The sequence below is a fragment of the Arachis ipaensis genome, chromosome B1 (assembly GCF_059453495.1).
Source record: "Arachis ipaensis isolate K30076 ecotype BB chromosome B1, ASM5945349v1, whole genome shotgun sequence".
NCBI classification, from domain to species: Eukaryota; Viridiplantae; Streptophyta; class Magnoliopsida; order Fabales; family Fabaceae; genus Arachis; species Arachis ipaensis.
The window spans coordinates 2,082,767-2,093,615 of record NC_142436.1 but is presented as its reverse complement, the minus strand read 5'-3'; the positions used below and the strand labels follow the sequence as shown (position 1 = coordinate 2,093,615).

Sequence of the window (10,849 nt, the reverse complement as noted above, 5' to 3'; positions counted from 1 at the left end):
ATCTAAAAAATGTTAATTTCCAGTATTTGAATTGAATCTATTGACCACTTATTTCAAAGGATCCTTATTCAGATATGTACACAAATTCTTGGATTATCCTTCAAGAATTGACAAATTCTTAGGTGATTATGTCATTTTTTTTAATAGTGGTATGCATAATATGTGTAAAGCTCAAAAGCACCTAAGAATTTCTCAAAAAAATTGGAAAAGAACCAAAACAGAATGGTTTCCATCAACATGAATAAAAGAATTGCTCCTCATGTCTAGTCCTTTTTCTTTACTTCTGTTAAGTTCTTGACACTTATTTTACTCAAATCACATGTGGATTTTAGTAATTTAAAGATCCATGATTTGGAAATGATTCTAAAGAACTTAATTTGACATTTTTTTCATATGTTATTTGTCCTTACTTATTGAGTCAAAGCATAGTTTATATGAAAAATGAAACCAATGTATGAATAATGTACACTGGATATCAAGTATCATATCAACATATATAACTGAAAAATCTCAGCTCCTTTTGTTTTTAACTTTTTTTATTTTGTGACATGATGGAAACTGCAAACAAGAATGAATAAATATTTCTTCTAGGAAACATTGATCAGATAACAAAATTTTAAATATTTCAAAACTTTCACTTTTGCAGACGGAAAGAATCAAACATTTTCTTTATTTATTTGGTAAATGAGATCAGACAAAGAAAACAAAAAGCATAATTGAGATACAAGTTAGAAAATGTGAACCATTATTTTTTGGATGAATAAGCGAAGAGAGTAAAATAAATGGAAGACTTGGGATTACTACAAAAAATGAAAACTTTCAAAGATCAAGAAAAGTACCTTAACACTTTTGAGAGAGATGAGAAGGATTAAACAGTGATGATAAGTGCAATCAAAAAATAAATATTTTTTTAGATCATTGACAGAGTAGTAAAATAGAAATCATACGTCAAAGTATTACAAAATAATGATGCTTAGTGGTAAATAAGAGAGTAGTCAATTAGAAATCATACGTTATTTGCCAAAAAAAAAAAAAGAGAAAGAAAGAAAGAAAGAAGAAGAAGAAGAAGAAGAAGAAGAAGAAGAAACCTGATGTTTAACTGAAATCTTGGATGAGAAGGGTTGAGTAGCGGAAATAAATAAGTAAATAATGAATTCAAGAAGTGGAAAAAGTTAATAACAATAATAATAATGAATCCACATGATGGCAACTTCAAACAACCATAAATAAATAAATAAATATTTTTCTTGGAAATATTAATTAGATAACAAAATTTGAAATATTGCAAAACTTTCACTTTGACAAAGGGAAAGAATTAAACATTTTCTATCTGGTAAATGAGATTAGACGGAAAACAGAAAGTGTAATTGAGATAGAAGATTAAGAGAGTAAAAGATGGTTATATATATAGACTTATTCTTAATTGTTCTTTTATTAAGTATAAAGTGCTGTACACCTTTGTTAATTTATTAATTTTGAACCTTTTATTTATTATATTTTATTTAAATAATTTAAATTTAAAAAAGTAACTTGTTAATTAGGTTAACTATTTTTTTTATAAATTTTAAATATTTTTGTAACTTTTAAATATTAGACTGAAGTCTAAAACAAAAAAAAAATAATATACAAATATTAAAAACAACATGTCTTTACCAAAAAAAAAGTAATTGAACTTTAAAATTAAAATAAATAATACATAAAAAAAATTAAAAATTCATTCACCAAACCAAAAAAAAAGGATATGCATTTTGATTTTTTGGTGGGCTATGTGAGTGCGGGTCATGTGGCCAGATCTAACAAAAAATTAACCACCCATCAATATACCTTATAAAAAAAAGGACATAAAACCGCTAGTCCAACCAAAGTACCAAACTATCTATTATATCGGTTTGCAAATACATTAAATTATGGGTCAAATTTAATAATACCAACAATTTCTTGTTTGGAGCAATTTGGACCCTCCATCAAGAATCTTTTTCTTTGGTACTTGAAGTTTACCTCTTTATCTTATAATTCATCATATATATATATATATAAAATAATGTTTAATGTTGTTGGCAATAATAATAATAACAATAATAATAATAATAATAATAATAATAATAATAATAATATTATTATTATTATTTATTAATTCAGCTGTGAAGTATATTTAGAATTTAACATATGTTTAATTATTCATGTACTTAATTTAAATACATTTTTCTATTGATACTTTAAATATTTCTAATAATATGGTTGAGAAAGTACTAGAGACAAAATATTATAAAAAAAACAATAAAATTAATCATATGAACAATGAAGGACAAAATTGGTAAATAGAAAATAAATTTCAATTTAACGTCGCAAAAGTTATAATTTTTAGCTTTGACTAAACTTGGGTTGGAGAGCATAATCATGTTTATGTTCAGAAGAAGAAAAAATAGCCAACTAAAAAGTGAAGTTTTCAAAAAAACTAAGTACGTTTGATACTTCAAATACTAATACAAACACACCCTATATTGACTTAAGGCCATGTATATTTTTCATATTATGAGTAGGATGTGATTAGTGAAAGTATATATTATAACAGGATTGCTACACATTCAAGTATTTTTTTTATTTAAATAGGTCCAATACTAATAAAAATTAGGAAAAATATGAGAAGCCAATGGAATATTTGTACAATGTATACAATGGAGGATTAGTGAGTATTAGAGATATAATCATTAGTGTTACCTTTTGTCATCAACTAAATTTTTTGGGATGAGTGGTACATGATGTGGCACATGACATGGTATTAAAGTTTTGGATCCGAAAGGTCAAGAGTTCGATCCTTCATTATCGTCATCACCAACAACACCAACATTTTGCTAATGAATTATTTTTTCAATCGAATTGAATCGAATGCAATGGTTAAATTGAATTGAATTAAATGGACGCAGGTGGATAATGTTCCGCATTTAATATTATACAATTGTTTCACATTAATAACGTCTTCGGTTCATTATGCAAAAACCTGTTTTGAATTTGATTTTATATAATGAATAATATTCCGTTCATTTAGTACTATACAATTATTTCATCTTAATAATGTGTTCAGTTCATTATGCAAAAAACTGTTTTGAATTTGATTTTATATAATGGATAATGTTCTGTTCATTTAGTACTATACAATTGTTTCATCTTAATAACATGTTCGGTTCATTATGAATTGAATTGAATTGAATTGATTTGATTTTATATAATGGATAATGTTCCGTTCATTTAGTACTATACAATTGTTTCACCTTAATAATGTGTTCGGTTCATTATGCAGAAATCTGTTTTGAATTTAATTTTATATAATGGATAATGTTTCGTTCATTTATTACTATACAATTGTTTCACCTTAATAACATGTTCGATTTATTATGAATTAAATTGAATTATTTTGAATTGAATAGACGCATGTGTTCTGAATTGAATTGATAATTTCTGAGAAAAGGAGAAGAAAGAGGAAGAGAAAAAGGAAAGAAGAAAAACCCGCGTATATAAATTTGGAAGAAGAAGAAGGAGGAGGAGGAGAAGAAGAAGAACCTGCGTGAATTTAGAAGAAGAAAAAGAGATACGAGGAGGAGGAGGAAGAAAAGAAAAAAGAGAAAAGAAACGAAGAAGGAGAAGGAGAAAGAACGCGTCATTTAAAAGTTGTTACAATAATTTAGATAAAAAATTTGCTTGGATGTAGAACTTTATTCATAATATAAAGGAGATACTAGGATCAATGCTTATTATTAATATTAACTAACACTATTGATTAACACTCTATTTTTCTACTATTAAAAAGGTTTCATGTTTATTATTTAGAGTTTAGATTTGACTGAGTGATTTAAGTATATAATTTTCTGTGATTTACCCTGTATTTTTTTAATATGATTTTCCGATTCAATTATTTTTGCATTTTAATTTGGATTGACTTATTTAGTTTTTGAAAAAAGATTTTAAAGTTTTAAAGATTAAAAGATGAATGCAACTTACATAAAATAAATAATTAAATAACAAATCATTCCACATTCTTTTTAACTAAATAAATTAATAAAAAAATAATATATTAGCCAGTAAAATGTTCAATAAAAAAATATGATATTTATTATTTTAATATGTCATGTAATGTGGTTGGGAGTAAATTGGAGCAATCTATAGAATCTAATGCATGTAATTTACAAAATAAGGATCCAATCAGTTCCAAAGCTTCAGTTCATAAGGGTATGTTTGCAAAATAATGATCCAATCTTAACATTTGAGAACCAAATTTCATAATTTTTTTTAATGAAATTAAGCTATTTATTTATTTATTTATTTATTTTTTTGTGAAATAATCGTTAGTTCACTCTGATATATACTAATAAAGTTACTGTGATCTATAATATGTACTAGCTTTGAAATTGCATATAGGTTCATACACACAACAAACTAAATGGTATCTAACAAGTATACTAAAGATAATAAAACGAGGTCTAAGACTTAGGTGCTGAATTCCAAAGGAGAATCTTTATTTCGAATTTATCCTAAGAATGCATCCACCTTTGCATTTGTTGCTCTGGACAAAAACTTCATGCAAATTGGAGGCTTTACCCCTGCAAGAGCAATAATTGAGCTAGGTAGTGTCCAGATTCCATCACCACAGATCAAACCAGAAGCCACAGCTGATCCAAATGCCTCAGCATCTTCCTTGTTAACCTTCTCCCAAATAAATAAAATCAAGCTTCCAAGACACATGTCAATGGCGAAATAGCTCCCTATGTAAAAGGGTATTGCCATGGCCATTGGAACTGGAATGAACCTTGCATACTTGTTTCCTACCATGTCCCTAACAAGGTTGATAACAATGGCTCCAACAAAGAACGCACAGCAGAGAGTGAGGCAGTATCTTGGTAGAGCCGAGAAGCCGTCGACTCCCAATATCGCCATGTTCCGGTAAACAAGGGCATAAGGAGCAGGGTATTGTGAGTCAGGGCTCCCAAGATTACCAAAGGCCTTGTAGAAAAGCCAGAAGACACAAGGAGATATAATGCAACCCATGGCAGTTCCAACAACTTGGCTCACAAACATGGACCTTGGTGAGGCCAATGTCATGTATCCGGTTTTAAAGTCCTGCATAAGGTCAGAAGCTGTTGAAACAATGTTCATCATGACACCACATGCCGCCAAACCGGCTAGAACACCGCCACCATTAGACCCTGCCCATGCCCCAATACAGAAAATGGCTAATTTTCCATAAGTGGATGCAAGGGACCAATCAGTTAGTCCACAGCCAAAGGCATTGCAAAATGCTAGTGCTGGTGCAATGATGTAGATGACAATAATGTAGTACCACTTTAGCTGGTGGAAGATGAAGGGAAGAGTTATGGTTGAGATCGCTGCAATGATGACATATCCAGCAATAGAAAACCAGGTTGGGATTTGGTCCTTGAGGAAAAGCTCGGTTCTGCGCTTATCGTCGTATGAGATTGATGGAGGGTGGTCATGCGAGGAATCATCGGTTGGACCAACGTCCGAGTCCTTTTTGTAGCATTGCTTATATAAACCAGAAAGTGTGCGGGCAAGAACCTTCACGAAGTTGTATAGACCATCACCAAGAATCATTGCTATGGCAATGAAAACCTGAAGTATATAAAGAATACACCAAGTTAAAATCACAACTATTAGTTTAAAGGTGTGTATGGTTTCATCTAAACAGAAAAAAACTGAAAAATATAACTTTCATATACTCATAAAGTAATCAGAGTTTCACGAAAGAACAGACTTTATCCATGCACAAAAACTGTACACCAATCTTTCTTGTTCACTGCAATTCAACTATTCAATCACAAAAAGGAACATAGTGAAAATTGAGTGGTAAAGGATGACTTGCCTTGTAACCTTGAAGGCCCTCTAAGCTGCTTTGCTTAAGTTTTGCATCATACCAATCACCTTTTCTATTAGCAATGAGTGGCCACATGACACCCCATGAGAGAATTCCACCAATCAGCAGGGATACATTGATTATATATGGGCAAATCATCCCAACCCCAACATAAGTAGCGGAAAAATCAAAGAAGAACCTGTTATGCACAAGAAAATAACAAATAGATAAGCAAGTGGTTAAAGGAAATGAAAAATAAAGTACACATCTATTATTATATAACAATAAATAATTAATAAAAAAAATGGCATTATTTCATTCAGGATCAATAAGTGCTACCCCATCAAGCTAAGACTAACACTAGAAGGTGAAATGCTTCATCTTAGTTTTTCTTTTATTGGTTTATTATTATTACAATACAAAGTTGGCTAATATTTGACATTCAAGAAGCATATTTTTTAGAGGATAGAGGTTTTGCGAATATATTTACATGTCCTTTATTGAAATAAGTGTTTTAAACACTTCTTCTGTTTGATACTTTGATTCATCAACAAGATATAGTGAGTCACATACTTGTTCTTATAGGCCTGTAGACCAAATGTAGGGAAGCTTGAAAATCCGCAATCATCACCAGCAGTGAAAAACCATTGGAAGAAACTCCATAAGAAGCTAAAGGAGAAAAATCTTCCCAGCTTTGATACTTGCTTCCTAAAAATGAAAAGATCACGAAGAAGTTAGGAGAAAATATGCCAATAAAAGTGGAAACTCTGCTGTTCAAAGCCCTGAATGCTCACTTAGCTAGCTCTGCGCCCTCTGGAGTATGGAAACCATTGATAAGATTGGCTGTCGCAGTACCACTAGGATATGTCAATCTGAAGTCTACAATCATAATCTGTAAGAAGGAACATTAATGCAGAAAGGGTCAACTCAACATTCTGTAACGACTAACGAACCACCATAGAATCAACTGAAAACTCTATTTGCACCGCAGACGGATATTGCAAATTGAGCTTTAATTATAAACTTATTCTATATTGATGCAGTGGTGCTTGTTACAAGAAGTGGACACATGCACAACTAGTTTAGCTTACCTTCCGAAGAGGAAGCACAGAAAAGAGGCCAAGAAAGCTAACAACAAACAGAAAAGCAATCATCCATCCTAAACTCGGGTTCTTAATATCCGCACCAGCAGCAGCTTCTGGCGATTGATTTGCGATAGTTGAACTCATTCCAAACAGGTAGCTACCAAAACCACCTAGTCAAGCAATTTTTTCCATCATAAATTCAGTTGAATAGTCAAGCATTGACCGACTCTATGGCATAATATTCTTTTCAAATGAATGTAAACAATTGACACCATTTTTACCATAAGTTAAGGCAAAAAAAAAATTTCTGCATGCAAGTTTTCACCCTTATGTCCTACAAGACGCACTTCCTAAGTTATATAAACTTGGAACTTTCTTGAAACAATTAATTTTTAACCAAAAGTAGCTGTTTAAATTATCCCCTCTAAACTGTATAACTGGGACCTCTTCAAACAGTAGGTGGTATTGCATTAAAAAGACTAAATATTCATTGAGCAGTAAAAGATGGAAAATTAGAAATTTAGAATGTATGACAGTAAATATAAGCATAAACAAACACATATTAAACTTTGGCAGAAAATGCTCTGTTGGTTGTGTAGTAAAACTTCAAAAGATTCGAAATATGGACAATCTATTGTATTGAAAATGGGAAGTAAATCACATTTTTATCCAATTAAGATTTATAAGTTTCCAGTCATTGGAGTAAACAAATTGTAATGCCGACTCTTTGAAATATCACTTGCGCAGGAGCATATTATAATCTCTTGGAAACAACTCTCAGTCACAGAAGGTTAACACAGTGAAATACCATTAGAATATAAAACATAAGAAACTTCTAAACTCGTATGATGTACAAGTAAGCCAGATTTATTCTATATGCCAACTTTCTAGAACCAGAATCCAACACATGCATACTATTTGGAAAAGAAGAAGAGTTGGATAAGAATATAATAAAAAAATTCCCTGGATACCTTTATCCAAACAAAAAGAAGGGAAAAGGAAATTTTTTTTTTTTTGTTACTTTTAGCCATTAAATGACTAGCTGCGTAAAATTAGCTTTTCAGCCTTTTCTTCAACTGCACCTTATTGAAAGAGACATATTATTTATGCTCACTAATGATCCATACAAATTCCAGAATGGAAAGGTGTGTGACAGCTAGAGAAACATTCCATATATCCAAATGTAGTTGAATCACAGTTCTTGATTTTTCTGTCCCTTTCCTGGTTGTCATTATCATTATATGTATTCTTCTTAAACGTCATTATGTTAGGGAAATTCCAAAGACGAAAGATGGAGGGGAAAAGGTGAACATATGGACAAGCTAGTCAAACTAACAAGTACTCAATTGTCTTCATGGAAGGTCATAAATAACTTCATGTCACACTCGTTTAAAGAGCATTATAAGACACTTGAAAAAACAAATAAAATATTTAAGCATGATTAGGATATAAAGTGCTAATTCAACACAAATCTTAGTCACTAATCTCAAAAAAGAAAAAACACACTTCTCACCTTTCCACTTTACAAAAGGCAAAAATTTAATCAAGAGAACGTGTCCTCTCTATCTTCCTTGGTAGCTCCCACTTCCTACTTTCTACTTACGTTTCGTTCTCCAAAGGAAAATATGTAATGAACTAAATAATATTATTATGAATTTGATTTTATTATGTTAGTATATGACTAATAATTTATTAAAAATAAGCTTTTATATGATTCTAAAGTATTATTATTATATAAAAATAAAAACTAAACACCAGTGTGTATATAAAATAAAAAATTAGATAATTATGTATACTATTTTCACAAAACTTTAGTTTTTATTTAAACCTAACTTTCTCATTTTAACAATTTATTTACTTTAGAAAATCTTTTATTCCAACAAAGACCACTTTTTTATTTGCTGGGAATACACAAACACATTCTCATTCCGTCAGGACTACGTAAATCTGAAGTAAGCTATGTGATGCCGATATATAACAACAAATATTATTATTTTACAGAAATAAACAAACAACAAAGAGAGAAAAAGGATCACACTTTCTAAATGAACACACGAGATCCGCTGTAGGACCCACACACGCAAACAACACCCCCATGCAACAATCAAACGATGCCGTTTTGAACAAAACTACAATAAGCGTCTTCATATAGTTCAAATAACTTATTGCAAATTCATAATATAAAATTAATCTTAAATGTTTAAATTAATTGTTATTGAACTATGATTACTGAAATTTTCTGTAAATTAAACAGGCTTCCCCATTCACACTCTGTTCACTAAAATGTCTAAATTTGAACAAAAAATTACAAATTATTGCACTAAACAAAATCTCGTAGCTGAAATTTCAAATTTCAAAAGAAAAATTAAAAATAAAAATCAGGTCAATAATTGCAGAAGATGACAACAATAATGACCATGCACATTAAGTGAGCCATGTTCATGACGAAATTTTCCCGAGAAAGAAGAAAAAACGGAGAGAAGAAAATGTTTACCGCTGAAGGCGATTCCGCTGGCGGCGACGACGCAGGTCTGAATGACGGTGTTCTCTTGACGCGTGAACGGTGTCCTGAGAAGCCCCGTTTGAGCGAGAACCTTGGACCACGTCTTCACGAAGAAGAACCCTAACAATCCCGCAGAAACGTTCAAGGAAGGAATAATCCCAGTGGTGAGGTTGAGCTTCATTACGATGAACGTGAACGCGAATGAAAGCACGGCGCTAACGAAAATCGCTCGCACTGTGAGCTGTTTCGTCCATGGCGGCACCGATTTGGCCTCGAAGAGCTTCTCTACCGATGTGGTATCGTCCGGGGCCGCATTGTCCGCCGTGGATGGCGGCTCTCCAGCGAGGTTGTCGTCTTTGTAACGTGCTGTTCGCGAAGTCATTGGGTTGGCGCAGTGGCAGTAACGATTCTACGAAGAATGTGTTTGATGAGTTGTATGTCTGTATGTGGTGTTATATATATACGCTGCTCCATTGACTCGGTTCACCTTTTCTTTTTCTTTTTCTTTTTTTATTTTATAATTAAAAGTTTCATTTAAAATGGAAGATTAATAAATGTCAACTCAGTTGTTTTAATTTTATTTTAAATTTTAGTGAAAATTTACTTACAATTATCTTCATGTGAAGAGATTAATTGATTATTTGATAAATTTTCATTGTCTAATAATTTTTAGTTAGGAAAAGTCTATAGGCCAGCAATTTTATTACATTTTGGCCAGCATATAACCAGCAGAGAAATGTGAGTCATTCGATGAAATCTCATACCATCAAATCATCATTGATGGCTAGTTGATGGCTACCAATCACAAATGTTGCTGCCCCTAGCATTGCTCTTTTAGCTATTAACTTTTATAGAAAGACAACTACATACGAATCTTTATCTTAAATTTTTTATTATTTTATAAAGAGTAATGCTAGGGAGCTAATGGCCTAATCGTACAATGTGTACAATAGGCTAAATCTTTGGTCTATGAATAAAATGAACATCACCTATACTATCCAGAATAAACATCTCATGTCATAAAACCACTCATCCCAAAACCTTAAGCTGATTTTGGGGTTCACCAAAGATCGAACTCTTAACTTTTCGGATCTAGAACTCTAATACCATGTTATGAAACCACTCATCCCAAAAGCGTAACCTGACAGAACAATGTAACACTAATGATCATATCTCTAATACTTCCTAAACTTTCATTATACACATTGTACGCTTAGGCCATTTGACTCCTTATACTTTCTCTTTTGTAAAAGATAATATGAGTTTGTTTGAATTATTGGATATATTTTTAAAAGGAAAAGTATAGGTAGACAATGAAAATATTAAACAATGTGAACAATAAATGTATTGGATGTTCATCTTACTGGGTGTGTGGATGATTATTCTAATATTAAGATT

At 31.3% G+C, this 10,849-nt stretch overlaps 1 protein-coding gene across 2 annotated transcripts; it reads right to left on the bottom strand.

Moving 5' to 3' along the window:
- Positions 1-4,372: 4,372 nt before the first annotated feature.
- LOC107644166 (putative metal-nicotianamine transporter YSL7) lies at positions 4,373-9,877 on the bottom strand. Of its 2 annotated transcripts, none has more exons than XM_021115318.2 (6): positions 9,443-9,877; positions 6,955-7,118; positions 6,658-6,755; positions 6,437-6,571; positions 5,873-6,062; positions 4,373-5,622 (listed from the first exon to the last, which is right to left on the bottom strand). In XM_021115318.2, exons 1-6 carry the CDS (start codon positions 9,831-9,833, stop codon positions 4,522-4,524), a joined length of 2,079 nt encoding a protein of 692 aa, XP_020970977.1. In that variant the 5' UTR covers positions 9,834-9,877; the 3' UTR covers positions 4,373-4,521. The 2 variants fall into 2 exon arrangements, with proteins under 2 accessions (XP_020970977.1, XP_088358497.1); XM_088502371.1 differs by lacking the exon at positions 9,443-9,877 and adding an exon at positions 7,610-7,795.
- Positions 9,878-10,849: the final 972 nt, after the last annotated feature.